Source organism: Vespa velutina, chromosome 2 (genome assembly GCF_912470025.1).
Source record: "Vespa velutina chromosome 2, iVesVel2.1, whole genome shotgun sequence".
Taxonomy (NCBI): domain Eukaryota; kingdom Metazoa; phylum Arthropoda; class Insecta; order Hymenoptera; family Vespidae; genus Vespa; species Vespa velutina.
In genome coordinates this window covers 11,273,832-11,292,823 of record NC_062189.1, presented here as the reverse complement: position 1 = coordinate 11,292,823, position 18,992 = coordinate 11,273,832, and the positions used below count along the sequence as shown (strand labels likewise).

Below are 18,992 nucleotides of genomic sequence, written 5' to 3'. Positions count from 1 at the left end.
ATCATTGATATTCTCAATGAATTTTATTCTTCATCTACAAACGAATGGCTGACCAAAATTATCGATGAGCTATAAATGTAAGTAACGTCATTAGAAGCCGAACGTAGCACGTGCCATCATCGAAGTAAAAAGCACAAGAAAATAGGGCGGTTACGAAGAAGAGTCGAGAGGAGAGGTAAGAACAGGATAAGAAAAAAGAAAAGAGATAGAAGAAGAAAGAGTAATGGTAGAGCAGGGGAAGCGGCTGCCGTTAAATCGTACGTCGAATGATGCAAAAGTTAAATATAAAAGCGCCGGCTAGCGTCGCGGCGCCTACCGTGGACCAATGACACGGTGTTGAAGACAGTCTCTTCATGAACTTGGTCACGGACTGGAGATAGACGATTCGGTTCTCCTACGATAGACGCTTTGGTTCGTTTTTTCTTCGTACGATTTTTTTACTTACGTTTCTGTATTTGGATCGTGGACAAATTTATTCGATAAAGTTTTTTTTTTTAGTGCTCTACATTATTACCATTTATATTATTCTTCAGGAGAGATTTTAGCGAAAATTGCACATCCATAAAAAGGAGCACAAGGATTACATCAGAAGTGCGTTTACGAAGCCATTTCGAGTGAATTTGTTTGATCAGAGCACGTTAAATTTCACCTTTGATTACACTGACGTTTACTTCGGGATTTGTCGGTGAGTATTGATTTTACTCTTATAGATCTTATTCATTGAATTTGGCTAGATAACTTTGTATGGAAAAATAATAATCACTCGATATGTAGAATGGATCCTATTCTAAATAGGAATTCACATTTTCTTGCTATTCTTGAATATTTATAACAAATATTCGAGATGTTAGTGCTATTGGTGCTTTTAATTAGATCGTATGTTAGCGAATTAAAAAAAACAAGTTTGCGACATCATTGTGATTCACGTGGGTGAATATTAGCAATGGATGAGTTCCAATAATTGCCCATTGCTGGGCCAATGTGAGCAACCTCTGTCAACGACATCCGTTCCGAACGGGACTATTTCTGATCACCAATTCGGCAGAGATTTTATTTTTGGACGCAGCATCTGAGGTCCAGGATCCAGAGACTGGTGCTGCGCCGTTTTATGTCTCTTCCATCGAATAATCCATCTCGAAATCGAACCCAATTTTCGATTCAATATTTCTTCGAGAATAATCTAATCTCTTGATATTTGCATAAGATTTAGACAATGAACTACAAAATACATATTTGTGTGCTAAGACAGAGTTTGCCAGTATATTCGCATAATACATGTCAAAAGAAAAACGTACTTTGATATTCGTAAATTTACATTTTAGCTTTTTTTTTATATTTTTCGAAAACGAATGTCTATCTCGATTTTTGTTACAAATATAACATAGTATTACCTTTAATTACTTATGCATTTTCTAACATTATGTTACGAAATCATTTTTTGATATATATAATAATCTTTAAATTATGTAAATTATATTCATATCTCTCTACATCTCGTAAATAGTGTTATGTAATTTGTGAATAATTTTATTTTTACTATAGCTAAAACTAAAATTCTAATCGATCAAAATTGATTACAATTATTAGCAAGATGTATTTCCCTTTGAATATCACATTTATATTACAAGCCGATCACTTTAATTATCCGGACAATTTTCTGGTATATGTTTTGCAAATGTATGTATATTATATTTATTTTTGTCCGTTTAATGGGTCATGGTCATAATCGAAGGTACCGCCAACTATCTTCAGACTGGAGAACGTTTTTGAAGAAACGAAATATTCGTGGAAATGCTGATATCAGTGACAACATAAGAGAGACAGATAGATAGATAAATAAATAGATAGATAGATAGATAGATAGATAGATAGATAGATAGATAGATAGATAGATAGATAGATAGATAGATAGATAGATAGATAGATAGATAGATAGATAGATAGATAGATAGATAGATAGATAGATAGATAGATAGATAGATAGATAGATAGATAGATAGATAGATAGATAGATAGATAGATAGATAGATAGATAGATAGATAGATAGATAGATAGATAGATAGATAGATAGATAGATAGATAGATAGATAGATAGATAGATAGATAGATAGATAGATAGATAGATAGATAGATAGATAGATAGATAGATAGATAGATAGATAGATAGATAGATAGATAGATAGATAGATAGATAGATAGATAGATAGATAGATAGATAGATAGATAGATAGATAGATAGATAGATAGATAGATAGATAGATAGATAGATAGATAGATAGATAGATAGATAGATAGATAGATAGATAGATAGATAGATAGATAGATAGATAGATAGATAGATAGATAGATAGATAGATAGATAGATAGATAGATAGATAGATAGATAGATAGATAGATAGATAGATAGATAGATAGATAGATAGATAGATAGATAGATAGATAGATAGATAGATAGATAGATAGATAGATAGATAGATAGATAGATAGATAGATAGATAGATAGATAGATAGATAGATAGATAGATAGATAGATAGATAGATAGATAGATAGATAGATAGATAGATAGATAGATAGATAGATAGATAGATAGATAGATAGATAGATAGATAGATAGATAGATAGATAGATAGATAGATAGAGAGAGAGAGAGAGAGAGAGAGAGAGAGAGAGAGAGAGAGAGAGAGAGAGAGAGAGAGAGAGAGAGAGAGAGAGAGAGAGAGAGAGAGAGAGAGAGAGAGAGAGAGAGAGAGAGAGAGAGAGAGAGAGGAAGGAGTGCCGAAAACAAAAATTACGCACGTGCACACGTGTCTATGATGTGACTGGAAGGGCGATCGCGGCTGCTAATATGTGTGTCTGTCACTTTCTAAAATATCTGATGCACTCATCGTGAATATACCTGGTGGTGGTTTGTCGGACGCTTGTGTATAAGCGTCGCAGTACGCAAAAATAGAAATGGTACTATATTTAAGCGGCCTACACTCGACATCCAACAAAGAACCTTAAGGTTTTCATCTTATTCAATACTTTTAAATATATCGATATATTTTAAATAATTCAAAGAAGATTGTCGTTCAATTATACATCATGTAATATGTATTTGCTCGATGTAAAAATAGAATATATATATATGTAACAGATAAGGCATAAAACGGACTATTTATAGTTTTATACATTGAATAGTTATTCGTTTATCATTATTTTTCAATGACTATAAACATCGTATCGTTAATATGAATGAACTTCTTTACACGCGTATGCACCTTCCAGGTGCCAAACCTTTTAGTATCAATGAACTCTTTCTGAATCTAAAACTTCTTACAGAAGTTCTACAAATGCTTTCTTGGTCTAACGTATGTCTTAATTATAACGAAGACTAAACAATTTGAAGTCAAAATTTTGTATTGACAAGAGTAAATAAAATTAAGTCAAGAAAATTAAAACTATCTTTTAAAGTTTTTAAATAAATAGTTATCAAATTAAAAAAAAATAGTGATAATAGATTTGTTAAATTGTAATTCAATTCGCAACTAATTGATTACAATAACTAAATGACAATGACTTGGCTTTATTGATGACAATTGTCAAACATCTAATTTACATCTGGTATATATATATTTTATGACAAGACGTTCTGATTTCATATTAATGTATAAGAATTCATAGATACATGCTAACAATGTAGGCACCCTATTTCAAGATACTTTTGGCCTGGAGCCATCCAGATTTACTCATCTCACTGTCACTATGCGACCCAGAGTTTGGTCGATTGATTTCTCTTAGAATGTATAGGTGCATATGCAAGTCTTTAAGTGTAGCCATATAACTATCTTGTAATCCTCGGATTATCTCAAACTTTGATTTTCAATTGTTCCTAATCCTTTCGTACAAATCTATAGAATTGTTAAGAAGAATTGAAAATAATAATTATTTCAATTCACTTTTAGCTAATTCTTCTTTTAATAATTTTTCTTTTATTTTACCGGCGTTTAAATACTGAAAAAATGATTTAAGATATATGATGTCAAGTCAGTCTTATTATTTATTTTGTTTTGCAGTAATGATAGAAATCAAGAAGAGGTGCAGAACATTTCGAAATAGCTAAGCGTAATGTCACAGCATCCGTCTAGACCGCCAGGAGGTCATGGACCTCCCGGCGCTTCCTCAGGTAGAACCAGTACGCCAAGTGGACCAAATACATCCACTCCGTCGAACATGTTCAAACCACCGTCGGTATATTCGCCTTCCTCTTCACGAAGACCACCGACACCTGTCCATCATACCCGTCCAATGTCACCACATTCATATCCTGGTGTGGTTCATTCAATGAGTCCTGTACCGATCGGAATGCCAATTTCACCTGGGATGTCACCAGTTTTTGGTTATCCACCGCATAGTTACATTCAATGTCCAAGACCACGATGGCCATCGTCTCTTGCTCAAGGAAATCAATCTCCTCGACCATTTATACCAGTACAGGTTAGTACAGCAATACCAATACCAATATCAATCACTTATTATGTGAGACTTATAATTGTCAATATTGGTGTTAGTAGTCACGCTATCGTATCATTAGTTCTTCAAATATAGTTAGTCTTATCTTGACATTTAGTATCGATTTACTAGCAACATGCTATCTTGTACATTTGTAGATATGATAGAAAATATAAATTAATTTTTATTATGTTTATATTTTATAAACAAATTGCGAGTTGCATATAATAATAAATATTTTATTCGAAAAATAATTATATGCCTATATAGAATCCACTTGGAACCGATATAATATCACCTGTACCCTGTGCGCCACCGGAATACCTGATAGCACCTTATAGATCCGGTGATTATGAATATATTAGTGTGCCATTGGATCACACACCAGTCGATGAAGAATCCAGTGGTCCTAGTACTGCAGAAATTATCGCCAGTCAAAGCCAAAATTATGTTGATGAGAAACTTGCCGAATATCAGGCTACGATACAACAATTACAAGGTGAGCAAACGTTTGCTTTGAATCTGATAATTTAATTCTGACCTTTATTTCAAAGATCTTGATGAAGAAACCTTCTAATTGTTTTTCCGTTCGCACTGGTATCTATGCCAGAACATAATCAAGCGCATACATAACTGCCGTGAACCAATTTCTCACCACTTGTTGCTCAAACGTCATTCCAGATTTCACGTTTCTATGATGTTCTATCCTATCAATAGAAAATTTTAAGTCTTATTATTATTTTTATTTTTTTTTTGTACATGGAAAATGTAATAAATCTCTCGTGATTATTTATAAAATATTTAGATCGTTATGCACAAAAAATAGGTCATAAAAATTAATTAAAAACGTTTGATTTAAAACTCTTTTTGAGCGCCCGAGACGAAGTCCTCATTTCGTACGTAAATTGAGCAACGTTGATTACATGCTTATCGAGTCTTAAAAGTAAAAATATGATTGCAATGCTTATCAATTTAAAGTGAGTAATATTGTAATGACTAGTATTAAGTACAAAGATAAAAGTAGGATGAAAATAAAAGAAATGAAGAGATTGATCGATTAAGACGCGATATAGGGTGGTCGTTAAGTCGTTAGAATATCGTAAGAACTTTTATTACATTTTTCATCTCGCAAAAATAAATTATGATAACTTGTCGACAAAATAGAAACAGGCCGTCCTATTCGCGATTAAAACTCTTATTCCAAGTACGGATCGATCGTACTGATTTTTGTGCGAGATAAATTTTACCCTGTCCACCATCACAAGAACAACTAGCTTTAAAAGTCCGATCGATTGAACGTGAAAATGAAAAAAATATTCGTTTATGAGACTAGTTACATAAGAACAATGCGACTAGACTTGAATTAATCGAAAAGAAAGGAAGAAGGATAGAAGGGAAATAAAGATGGTAATGGAGAGAAAAAGAGAGAAAGGGAGAGAGAGAGAGAGAGAGAGAGAGAGAGAGAGAAAGAGAGAGAGAGAAAAGGTCAGGATAAGAGGATTGATCGAGAAGGTTTCGTATAGAGAATATAGGAGAGGGGAGAAATGCCGATTCCATCGACGTCAATGCCAAAACCGCTTCGACGCTGTCGTCGTTTACATTATTATGCCGACTGACTCGTTATCCTCATCTTCGTTGTCATATTTGTTGTTGCCTCGTTATCCTTGTATCTTCGTCATCGTACTCGTCGTTGTCGTTGCCTTTATAATAGTGACAGAGAGCGCGTGCGGTGGGACTTGCGAACGAGGTGGAAGCAACATCGCTTGAAGTGCCTCCAGTATCGAACCGACGCTCGTCGTGCGCGGGCACAGTACGTTCCTTTATGTATATACGTGCATTCCATAAACTCAGGCACGCACGCGCGACATTTGCATACGCGTTACGTACCGTCTCCAGTACGTAATCCGGAGTAATAAGTGTTATATAAAATTGAGCCAGACATATTAACACATATTAATAGAGAGATTAATAGAGAAGAACGAACCGGGCCGGTGTGAACAGGCTACCAAAAGTAGTACCAGTAACAGCAAAAACAGCAGCTGTCCCTGTCGATGCGGACGACCGAACGTCGAGAGGGTGCGGTGTCAACGGCGCGTGAAGAATATTTTCTTTCTCTCTCTCTCTCTCTCTCTCTCTCTCTCTCTCTCTCTCTCTTCTATACAGTACATGGGGTGTGGTATCCATTGAACAGGTGTTTACTGATTGGTTTACATCTACGAAAAAGTCAAAAAGAGCCGAGACTCTTCAATGAAGAAGACCGGAAGAGACGGCATTTGTAGAAAACATCGCTCGACGATCGTGAGGTCAATTTTCAATGGGATGACTGTACAGTAAATGAATCGAGCTCGATCCTCGCGAGCATAAATTAAACATAAAAATATGTCGCGACGAGGCACTCCACCTAGGAACGAAGGTTGTCCTGATCGTCAGGATAGTCCTAGAACGCCACGTGGTGGTCGACTTCGAGATAGGGTGAACTTTTTCGAACAAGTATGGACCGGTGGTCGAAGCTCACCAACAAGTACCGATGAACCTCCAGATGAAGTCGATTCCTCGCGTGCTCGTGTCTTCCGTTCGTCGTATGCGAGACCATCGTCAAGGACCAGCGATTCCTCTTTCGAAGAAAGTTTCGAGAGACTTATTGAAGAGGGTGATCTAAATGGCGCTAAAGTCGTCAAATTCGAGAAGGTCATCGTTAGAAAAAGTACTAGAGAAATAATCTCGTCGACCTCCATAAATGATCCTAACGTTTCTACAAGTGACCCGATCGTATTCCCGGAAATGAGCAGGACACCGAGCGAGGAACACGCCCTCGAAGACTCCGCTTATCAGAGTCATAGTCACGGTGCTCAAAGTCATGGTGGTAGTAAGTCCAGCTCGGTAACATCCTTTACTAAATTTCCATCAGAAGAGAATTTCTTTCAAAGAAAAGACAGCAATTCTCAACATTTTTCACCGGACGATCGACCACCATCCGTTTGGTACGCGGAATATCGTAACCAGAGTTTTCAGAATGTCGCTGCTAGAATGGAACACCTACGCAGCAGGAGCCAATACGATGCGCATATCGCTCAGATCAAAGGTATCATCGACTTTTTTTTTACTCTCAAGGAGAAATATTTCTTCTTTCTACGTCTCGTATATATCCCATATACATATGGATATAATGTCAAGGTTTCTTCGAACGTGAGAGGATTTATGTTCGCGAGTCCTTCCAATTTTTCTTTTTTATACAAATCGAATCTTTTTACAACGATGACATTTTCATTTAATTTACCGAGTTAATCTTGTTTAAAGATGAAAACATTCTATGTATTTTAGGTAAACGTAGAATTTGTCATAAGAATGTGTAAGCATATATGTATCTCGATTACAAATTCTACACATATAGGTACATAGATTTAAGTCCTTATTTATAAGATCTTTCCAATTTTGTTAATCGTACTTTGTTAATCTGAGAAGATCGAAGGTGAGATATTATTCGCTTAATTTTATTGTTATTTGTCACTTCGACGATTACTTCTTTTGAAATTTGATAGTATCTTTAATTATTGATTATATTCGTTTAATGCTTATCAGTGCACTCTTATAATGTTTACTCTTCTTTATCATGAATTAAGCTATTTCCTTGATAAAATTTGATTGAAAGAATTCGATATTTTTTAGAAAATTTAATATAATTTCACTTGGTAACGTGTATTGAAAATTGAAATACGCAGAAAATGTAGAACGAGAATGTTTTCTTAACAGAGAATTAATGAAGCGCGTAACATTGTGTGTTTCCATTGGTTTTTAGGTCGTTACTCATTGATCATTCATCGTTATTATCTCTTAATCGCAGCGTATAAGTACATCTATCTTTTAATAGATCTCACATAGATCTGTCGTTTAATTATAGTTTACAAAACGTATTAACGTTTAATGATTATTAAAGTTACAACCTCTGGTTGGTTTTATATATCGCACGAGAGATTAAGATATTTAATTATAATTATATAAGGTATAAAACTCTCGAACCTTTTTCAACGAGCTCATAATAGAATAAATTCATTATCACCATGTTAACGATCAAAAAATTAGGTTTTTCGATGCAAGGACATCGAGAACGTGCAACGCATGAAAATAATAACGTTTAGAATTAGATTTATTCTTTTAAATATCACGGTCATGAATCTGACATCTTTTACAAATTCTCATTGTTATCAGGTAATCATCTTATGCAAGTAGTCTTACTCAGATTTCATTTGCAACAACTCCTTTACATAATTTCTCATTAATGCATTCTCATCTTTCATTTTTTTTATTCGCCGATGCGATAATTTATAAATTTGATGTTCGAAGTAAGTAGAATATTTTTTTCCATTTTTTTTTTGATTCTTCATCTTCGAGCAACTTTCGTTTAATCAAAAGTAACTTAATTAACGATGGTTGATGGTTTCGATCTCATTGTTAAATCATGGTATGCGTACAGTAAAGTGTTACGGTAGTAGACGTCATCGTAAAGGCGATATTCTACGCTATTGTTTACAATTTGCATCGGACTGTGATAGTAAATTTAAGCGACAGACAGACGTATATAAACCTCAATGTGGTAACGCCGCTAATGGTTAACGGTGACGTAAGCGAGCAGCGTCAGTTCAAGGCTATCGCCTTTCCTATCTTCTTGGTCGAATCGTGTTCGCTCTTTCGCTCTCCGATTTCTTTTCCTGAATGTGTAATCTGTCTACATGGCGAGGAACGATTATTGCATGCCGTGATCAGAGATCGCCTTCGTTGATTTTCGTAAGAAGACGAACAAATTAAATGGGAATTATATAGATATGTATTAAAAGAACGCATGTTTCAACATAAACATCATTAAGTCTAAGTCCTTTCTGGTTTCTTGTATGATTACATTAATTTTACATATATATTATGTATTTAGCTTCAGAAAATGATTTTATAAAGTAGTCTCGGAGTAAAGTAATTCGGTCTCAGGAGAATAATGAGAACTTTTATTTTATATTTTATTTCTTACAAGCTCGACAATGATCATGGTGAATGCTCGCTATTATCTCTTTGAATAAACGATTACGAATAATATGTATGCCGACGATGGTAAGGCTGGTTCTGCCCTAAAAGAAAAAGTCAGTAGTTGACGGTCCAATTGGGTCGATCGATAAGCTTCTGTGAGAGTCCTCTTGTATGTACAATATAGCTAGACAAAACATTTTCAAAGAAAAAATTAACGAAAATTGATCGATTTCTTGAATAAATTTTTGTTTTTATCAAAGATATTATTTTAGATAGAAAAGTATGTTATTTTTTTATGGTTCGTACTGATAGTCTTAAAGGATTATCACTGAGGACTAGTATAACTATTGTAATGTATTTCTGGCAATTTTGATTTAGTTAGTCGTCATAGCAATTTAAGAACAGGAGTGGTAAAAATAAATTCAATCGACTTTAATTCACATACATTGCTTATTCGTATCAATTTACTTCGAATTTGAAAGGTTTCTAGTTATTATATACTTAATGATATTTTTTTTAAATGATATTGTTCCATATTCGATGTTCGATTGTGACTCCGTTAATATTCGATTTACATTTACATTTCTGGGTTTACATATTTGTACAAGATCTTAATAAGTGTCGTTCAACATAAACCGGTTCGTACATTTGCATGCGTTACAATTTTTTTACTTGTTAGTAAACTTACATGCGAATCCTAAGAACATATAACATGCGATTTTATGGTTTGTGAAATATCAATTAATTACCAAATAATTTTACATCGATTAGCAATACGATCAACGATAATAATTAATGATGAATAATAGGAGAGTTTAAGTAAAATATTAGTTTTTTATGAAAAGGACTTTTCACTTCTTTTGTTATTAACAGCTCAATAGCTAGCAATTTTTATTCGATTTATCGATGCTTACGAATTAATTCGAAGTCGTTGAGAGAGAAAGTAGATATTCTGCTAAAGAAAGTCTTTTCAATTCATTGATAGCTTTTTTTTAGATTAACCATCTAATTATTAAGATAAGAAATTGTCGGAGCATTGAATATTACGAAGTTAGTACTTTATTCAAAGAAATTTTAATTCATAGTCCAAAGTTTCTATATCGATTGTTATAAGAATCGTTAATCTTTCTTTCATTTGTTAAAATCTAGTTTATTTAAATGTAAAATAGTTACAATAACTTTGGATAAAGTACACGTAAATAAAGGAATAAAAGCTCGATTTGTTCGTAAGAAAACGTTAAGATATTCATGCGACATGACAAAGTTTAAGACATTTCTCTGTTATATTTCTGATTGTTCATAGCCACAGAAATTAGGAATAGGAACGTTTAGGTAGGATAATTTCAACGTACAGTCCTCTACACATTTTGCGGCCTCCACGCTTTTTTGGTGTTCGAGTAGTAGCACAAGAGCACGAATATTCTGCCATCCGGTATCGTCACGCGAACTTAGAATCACGAATATCCTAAAAGATCTAAAATTAAATCGATCGAGAGTTATACGTTGCATTTCTTGCTTAGGAAATAATATGATCTTGAAAAGTGCAATATATAAAAATGACAAGATATGGATCTTAATTGGCTTGTTTTTTCTTTTTTTGTATTTAAATAATTCTCAACGTTTTTAATGACATTCAATTGTAATTGTACATTTTAAGAATAATCACGCTTGAAGCTGCAATCATTAATACGACTAATAAGTATTCATAAACAAGATAATGAGACAATAATTACAGAGAGGAATTTATAATGACGTTAAAACCTGCTGACCATTGTAGTTAGCACTTTTTACTTATTAATATACTTTTACACTTTATACTTACTAATATACTTATGACTATGCGTGACTATTCACTATTAGAAATATAAAGGTTACAGACCTATTGTAATTTATTGAATTTTCCTAAGAAACTTATATCTACAACTTCAATAACATTTACACGAATATTCGCGACTAGATATCAATGTCCTGAATAATATCGATTAAGAAAGCTGATAAGAATAGTAACGATTAATAAAAAAGAAATCAATACACGGTAAATTCCGTTTTAAAGATTCCATTACGTATAGTAGATTGACGTAACATAGAGTAGACATGAAAATTGAACACCAATTGCGTAACTTTCACCTATAGAGTTTCATGGGAAACTCGTGACATATAATCTGTCTATTGATAGCATTGTGTACCATGTCAATGTACCGATTAATAGCTATTGATTTAATTAATAAAATTTTACCATTGAATCGAATTACACATTTTTCTTTTTTATTACAGATTAATAGAAATATCGTGTATCTAAACAGTATCATTAATGACTCGTGTACATTGATAATCATATTTAAAAATAGCTAAAAAATAAAGATGATATGATATCTGTAAATATACATATAAATAGAACAGCTTGCAAAGATTCAGGTGCTTAATTTTTTGTTATATAATATAAAAATCATTATCCCCTTTTATTTAAACACTATTATTATTGATTTGTTTTACAAGTCTTATTACCAACGCTTATATAATACAAAGGTTTTATTGATTCGTAAATTTTGTATATAAACAGAAGAGAAATCATCGCTTTAGATAGTATTAATATCTTACGATTAATGATGAATTCTTTAATTTTTTTGAAATAGATTGATAATCAAACTTTTTTTAATTTGAATCTCTGAAGTTTATTTATAGCCTTTAGTTTATATGTCTCAAAGAGTTAAGCATTAATTGTATATCTAATTAGTTACATATAAAGTTTAGTACTTCTAATTATACGTATATTAAGTAAACCTCGTGCACTGATGCGACGACCGATGCGAAGGTGACAAATATGACGGCATATTTAAAAATAAAGCAGTCATCGTAACGCGCTTCGTCAGTATTATGACGCAATCACTTTAATGAAAGTTGTTTTTTATTGAAGAATATGAAAATAAAAAGAAGTAATAAAAATTATTCGATGTATTCGTAAAAATCCCAAAATATTGTAATGGAAAATTTTCTTGTTTCAGATGAACAAGAACGTGTACAGAAGAAGACTTTTGTTAATTGGATCAATTCTTATCTTTCAAAGGTAAACAATAATATATCATAATGATTAAACATATTATAAATTCAAAAAGTTATAATATCGCGTAAAATAATGTCTATAAAATTTCCTTTCCTTAACTTCTACAACATTGATGATTCACAAATGGAACTTTGCTAAATTTTGATCCCCTTCAGATCTTGCCACTTTTCTGTTTCCGGATCTTTCAAAACTTAGCCTGTCAGCTCTGATACGCATGCATGATACCACTTACTATGTGTATGTTGAAAGTAGTGCACTATAAAATTAAACTAAGTTCGAAGTTCGTTTAAACTGTAGAATAAGTCTGTATAAAAGTACTTTGGTAACTGGTATTAATCGTTTTAAACTCTTTCCGTTTCATAAATAGAATATTGATTACTGTTTTTCTCCTGCAATATAATATAATAAATGTATTTCTTTTTTATTATTAACTTTGTCTACAGCGAATTCCGCCCTATCGTGTAGACGATTTAATTGAGGATTTGAAAGATGGTACTCGTTTACTCGCTTTGTTGGAAGTTTTGTCAGGTGAAAAGTTGGTGAGTATAAATAGACTATGAAATACTCGAAATATTTAGTTATGATCTAACGAATAATCTACCATTTGCAGCCAATGGAAAAAGGCCGTAATCTAAAAAGGCCTCATTTTCTTAGCAATGCAAATACAGCTTTACAATTTTTACAAAGTAAAAAAGTTGGTATTAGTACCGTATAATAGTAATCGTTTATTTTCAATGATTTATGTAAATCTAATAATAATAATTATAATTATTTTTTTTTAGATTAAGTTAGTGAATATAAATTCATCCGACTTAGTCGATGGAAGGCCTCCGGTAGTGTTAGGCTTAATATGGACCATCATTCTATACTTTCAGGTATGTTTAATTCTTTTGAAATTTGAGTATATAGTGCAGACTACGCAGAAGCAAATCTCTCTATTTTTGTATGCGATAGCAGCTTAATCATAGAGCTCGAGATACATTATTTTTAATACGATCCGATCATATATATATATATATATATATATATATATATATATATATATATATATATATGTATATATATATACTTATAACGCTGCAGCTTCGTTTTCACTTACTCAGTACATAAATGGGCTAACTTGTGATCCATTATGAACTAATAAGGTTTCCATTTAAATCTTCTAATTCTCAAAGATAACAAGTTAAGTCTACGTAGTCGCGTTTAATTTTTATCGCTTGAAATTTCTATTCACAAGTATACACTAAACAATGTCCATTTATAATTTGCACTTAAATAAATTATTAACTTTCACAAAGTGTAAATCGAATTGATCATCACTATGCTAACTGTATGTATTCCAATAAACAAGCTACGATCAAAGGATCGAAAGAGGGTGAGTAACGAATCGTAAGTTTGGGAAAATGATCACAATGGATTTACAGAACATTGCACGTGCATGTCTCCTTGCGCATTTATAATAGTTGCGCACGCTAGAGCATTTTAAATACTTTTTATTTTTATGAAATAAATCATCATTTTAATTGTTTAAATCGATTTTGTAGATCGAAGAAAATACAAGGGCTTTAGAATATCTTGGCCAAACTTGGGGTAGTCAGAGTAGTCTTGAAAGTCTTGGAACTCAAGGCTCAGCAGCCAGTGAACGAAAACGTATCAGTAGTGAAAAATGGAAACAAGGTGCACGAAAAACTTTGCTCCAATGGGTTACTAATACTCTTCCCAAGTTAGTATTACTTCAATATTAGATTTCTTTATATATTTATTTTATTTACCGAAATAAAAAATGTGTACATGTAAAATATATCCAGTAATATGAATTTTATTTTTGTTTTTGTAGAGATATTGGTATACAGGTGCGTGACTTTGGTGAAAGTTGGAGAGATGGTAACGCTTTCTTAGCTATCATCGACGCTATCAAATCAAATCTAGTAAATATAGCAGCTATGAAAGAAGGAACGAACAGAACACGATTAGAAACAGCTTTTGAAGTAGCTGAAGTAGAACTTGGTATAGCTCGTCTACTAGACCCTGAAGACGTTGATGTACCTCAACCGGATGAGAAATCTATAATGACATATGTTGCACAATTTTTACATAATTATCCAGATCCAAAGAGTACGAATGTAGATTCTTTCTCGTCTATAAAACAAGAATACGATGATCTTCTTAATTGGCTTAACGATAGAACAAGATATCTCGAACAACTTGATAGAAATAATTCTTTTCCACCCAATTATTCGGTATGCTGTAATTTTTCCTATTACAATTTTATTTTGTATTACAATGTACGTGGTAAATTCTATAAACGTCTAATGATTATATATTTTTTAGGAATATATTTCATTCAATGAAGAAGTTGAAGAAAAAAGATTACTTTACAAAAAGCTGCAAGGTTTAGTAAATACTCCTTCAATAATAAATATCACACGTGATTTTTTAAAATACATACAAAAATTATGGAAAACATTGGAATTATTTGTATGTATTCAGAATATTTTTATTCATATTTTTATTACAAGACAACAGCTATGAAATTTTTCATGAAATTTATTTTAATTTTCGCAGATGTTACATTGGATCTGGTTATTAGATTCTACATTACCTGGTGATTTAGGTCTAACAGGTAGATGGCTTGCTCGTGCAGAATGTCTTTTGAATTCGGATGAAGATATACCCGAGGAAATGACCGAAGAAACAGCTAATATTATTTTGGAAAAATTAGAAGATCACAAAAAGTTTTTCTTAGATTTACCAACAATGGCTGAAAAGTTCGAACAAGCGAAAAATTTGCCACTTGCACAACAAGTTTTACGTGAACAAATCGAAAATATGACCGTACGATTTAGTAATTTACCATCAAAAGCTGCAAAGCGAAGGATCAAATTAAAGTTCCTAGAACACAAATGTTGCCTTGTTGCTTTCCTTTATTTAGTAGAAACGAAATTAAAAGGCTGGAACATTAAATATGGTACTGAGGAAAAAGTTCATCAAATATTGGAACAGTATAGAAATTTTGTTTCTAAAAATAGAATTTTCCAAGAATTTCAAAAGGCCTATTTAGATATGCAACAGGTTGTCGATGAATACAAACGTGATGGTGACATAGGTAAGAAAGATACGTACAGATAAAGATATATATTTTTAAATATTATTAACATTTTAATGTTACATATAAATGATATTATTAACTATTTTTTTATGTACATTTTAATGTTATGTATATTATATAGATAAGGAGGAATGCCAAGAAATAGATCGCTTTATGCGAGAAACTGGTGAAAAGTGGAAAAATGTATCTGTAGATTTAAGATGCGTACAAAGCATGCTTGAAGAAGTTGTTGCGTATTGGCGTCGATGGACTATAGGATCAGACGAATTTGAAAATTGGTTACTTCGTGCACAATCTTCCTTGAATTTGCCAGAAGAAGAGAAAATGGAATTTTTTCAAGATATTAGTATCTGGAAAGATAAACATCAACAACTTTCAGATACCGTTAGTTTTCTAATAGCTACTTCCGAAGATTTCGTCGCTCTTAATCTAAAGGAACGTTATATCACTCTAACCAACAAATGGGAAAACATTTTCCAAGAAGCCAAACAATATATGCATGCTGGTGATCTATTAAGAAATAGGAAGGATTATAGAATAGGGGTTGAAACTTTACAGAATTGGTTGAGAAGTGCAGAGTCTGCTCTTTCGACTTCACAGTTGACTTCTACAGAACGTATCAAAGCCTACGGAGAAAAACTTCAAACGCTTCATAACGAGGTTGAAGATATAGAAGATCTCTTCAAGAATATCAGTAGAAAATTCCAAACTCTCATACAAGAACTATCTCGTGATGAGGTCGATAAAATGATGAATACACTTAAAAAAGAAAAAGAAGCTTTGGTAAGAGTTCGTGCTTTGATACCTATGCAATTGCATTTATATCATCAGCTTCTGGTACAACAAGAATCTTTGGAAGCTGGTAGAAAAGAAATATCTACATGGTTGGACGAAGCCGAGAGATTATTGAACAGTATCGATCTTTCGGGTGGTAGAGACGCGATCTTGGCTCAATTAGAACGACACAAAACATTTTTCTTACGAACATTATATTACAAATCAATGCTTGAATCCAAGAACAAGATATTTGCTAGTATAGTTAAATCTGTGGATAATAGTGTTGATACAGATGTCGATACAGATGAAAATGGTTTAACTTTGAAAGAATTAAATGAACGATTTGCTAGAGTCTGTCAGTTGGCACAGATGTGGGAACAACGTCTTCAAGAAGTAATAAGATGCTTGACGAAATTCAAGGAATGTGAACGACAAATTTCTGAATGGTTATTATCTGCCGAAACACTTCTTAACGATATACATATTGACAATCGTTCATCCGTTGAATATCATAAGAATTTCTTCAGTAAGGTAAATGAAAAATGGATCCAAGATTTAATAAATACAGCACAAGATTTCAGAAATGTTTTACCAATTGAACAACAAGCCCCCATTACTGAAACTGTAGAAAACTTACAAAAACGTTGGAAAGAAGTACTTACTTTTGCACCGCTTCATCTTATGAAACTAGAATTTCGATTGGATGAAGCAACGTTGCTTCAATATCTTAAAGAAATTGAGATGGAAATTAATTCAGAACAACAAGCTCTAATACAGAATAATGATATCGATAGTATACTTCAACGAAATAAAGAGTTTTTTGTTAATCGTGGTGTTATCCATAATGTTGAGAGATGCTTGCAGACGTTAAAAAAGATTAGCAACACCTTCAGCCAGCTAAAACCAAATGATAATAGTTTAAATCAAGAAATTGCAAGAACCGAACATTTGTGGACTGAGACTACTAAGAAAATAGATCATCTTAAAGAGCAGCTCTATCAGATTCCTCAACAATGGGCTGCCTACAGAAAAAAGTATATCGACCAGTTGATTTCTGTATTGATTCAATCTTTGTGTATCGTTTTATGCTTTATCACATCTTTCTTCCAGATTCGACGAGATGGTACAATGGATGGACCATGTTGATAGTATCCTGAAAACTATTTTACATGAAGTGAATACTCTGGAAGAATTTGAAAAAGAGAAAGCTGTGTTTCAGGTATTTATAGCATTCTTCTTATTTAATATTTTAATAATAACACATGATCAATATTTGTTCTTGCTGTACGGATAGATCGAAATTATGACGGTAATTAAACTTCAATTCTTATTCTTCACATGTATAAGATAAATATTATTAAAATTTTTAAAATAATTCTATCTAAAAATATATATTTTGTTGCTGTTCTAGAAAATATGTAAAGAAGCTGATAATCAACGCGAAGAGATGAAGTGGTTAGTTCAGACATTGGACGCACTTATCTCCAATCGTTTAGATCACGAAGCAATTTCAGAGCAGAAGAAATTGGAACAGCTCATCAGCCGATATAAGAATTTAATACCAACGATAGAAATTACAATGACAAAAACAGACATCTATTCGAAAAGCTATACGTACAGAAAAGAAGTTCGAGAAGTGTGTACTCTTTTGCGCAAAGTACGAGAACAATCAAAGAAAGAGATTCCACTTGCACATCCTGAAAATCTTCCATCTGCTGTAGCTCACCAAGAAACGCGTCTTCAGCAACTAGAGCAAGAAAGAGCCAACATTGTTAGTATGTTACAACGTGGGAAAGATCTTTTGAAAGATCAACACGCACCTACCTTCATATCTTCCGAAGTCCAACAATTAGAAGTTAACTGGAATGATACATATGGCCAGAGCATAGAAACTTTGAAATCTTTAAAGAATACACAGAAATTATGGACTGCTTATGAAGAACAAAAAACAGAAGTTCTAAAACTTATGAAGCAAGCTGAAGAAGAATTAAATAGAGTTAAATCAAGTGTTTATAGTGACGCTGTACAAATGTCTGTTGATCTACAGAATAAGCAAGAATTTAGCTCAACTTTAGAAAAATCTGCTAAAGAAATGATAATTAAGTTGCGCGACATTCAGTCTAATTTATCGGACGTAACACCGTTGGAGAAAAAAGAATATGTGGAAAAAGAAATTATAGAAACAGAGAAGAAAGTAGAAACTACGTTGAAAGTGTTACATAAGACGGTTATGCATCTTCAGGAATATAATTCTAAATGGACCAAATTCCAATCAAAATTTGGAGAATTACAAAATTGGACTCAACAGCGAATTCCGCAATCTTTAGCGGAAATTGAGAATTATACTATATCTCCTGAGGAACGGCTACATAAAACTGAAAATTTACAGAAAGAAATTCATGAAAAGATACAAATTCTGAAAATTCTCAAGGAAGAATCACAAACACTCAAAACAGGTAACGTTTACTTCATTATAATTGTATATATTTAAATATAACACGTACGTTTTAATCTTTTTTAAATTTAAATTAAGTTATAA

The 18,992-nt window shown here is 32.5% G+C and overlaps 2 protein-coding genes across 3 annotated transcripts in view; both read left to right on the top strand.

Annotated features, from left to right (window-relative positions):
* Positions 1 to 148: 148 nt before the first annotated feature.
* Positions 149 to 5,070, top strand: LOC124947183 (extensin-like). The gene is made up of 5 exons (XM_047488988.1): positions 149 to 411; positions 534 to 685; positions 4,058 to 4,547; positions 4,764 to 4,992; positions 5,048 to 5,070. Exons 3-5 carry the CDS (start codon positions 4,110 to 4,112, stop codon positions 5,068 to 5,070), a joined length of 690 nt encoding a protein of 229 aa, XP_047344944.1. The 5' UTR covers positions 149 to 411; positions 534 to 685; positions 4,058 to 4,109.
* A 1,150-nt stretch (positions 5,071 to 6,220) lies between these two features.
* Positions 6,221 to 18,992, top strand: part of LOC124947026 (muscle-specific protein 300 kDa) — a 40,106-nt gene continuing 27,334 nt past the window's right edge. Inside the window, exons 1-13 of one of the 2 annotated variants that reach the window (XM_047488600.1) lie at positions 6,221 to 7,575; positions 12,509 to 12,570; positions 13,011 to 13,106; positions 13,178 to 13,261; positions 13,350 to 13,442; positions 14,112 to 14,290; positions 14,405 to 14,807; positions 14,899 to 15,045; positions 15,133 to 15,673; positions 15,798 to 17,487; positions 17,564 to 17,672; positions 17,748 to 17,762; positions 17,865 to 18,909. In XM_047488600.1, coding sequence (XP_047344556.1) covers positions 6,873 to 7,575; positions 12,509 to 12,570; positions 13,011 to 13,106; positions 13,178 to 13,261; positions 13,350 to 13,442; positions 14,112 to 14,290; positions 14,405 to 14,807; positions 14,899 to 15,045; positions 15,133 to 15,673; positions 15,798 to 17,487; positions 17,564 to 17,672; positions 17,748 to 17,762; positions 17,865 to 18,909 — 5,167 coding nt within the window. In that variant the 5' untranslated portion in view covers positions 6,221 to 6,872. The remainder of the gene's footprint in view (positions 7,576 to 12,508; positions 12,571 to 13,010; positions 13,107 to 13,177; positions 13,262 to 13,349; positions 13,443 to 14,111; positions 14,291 to 14,404; positions 14,808 to 14,898; positions 15,046 to 15,132; positions 15,674 to 15,797; positions 17,488 to 17,563; positions 17,673 to 17,747; positions 17,763 to 17,864; positions 18,910 to 18,992) is intronic. The other variant, XM_047488601.1, reaches the window with a different exon arrangement.

Excerpts from the sequence above, each read along its gene's own strand:
- LOC124947183 (XM_047488988.1), top strand. The coding sequence starts at position 4,110 with ATGTCACAGCATCCGTCTAGACCGCCAGGAGGTCATGGACCTCCCGGC. Across the intron at positions 4,548-4,763 it reads TTATAATTGTCAATATTGGT|AATCCACTTGGAACCGATAT; the intron begins GTTAGTAGTCAC and ends ATGCCTATATAG. Across the intron at positions 4,993-5,047 it reads TACGATACAACAATTACAAG|ATCTTGATGAAGAAACCTTC; the intron begins GTGAGCAAACGT and ends TTTATTTCAAAG.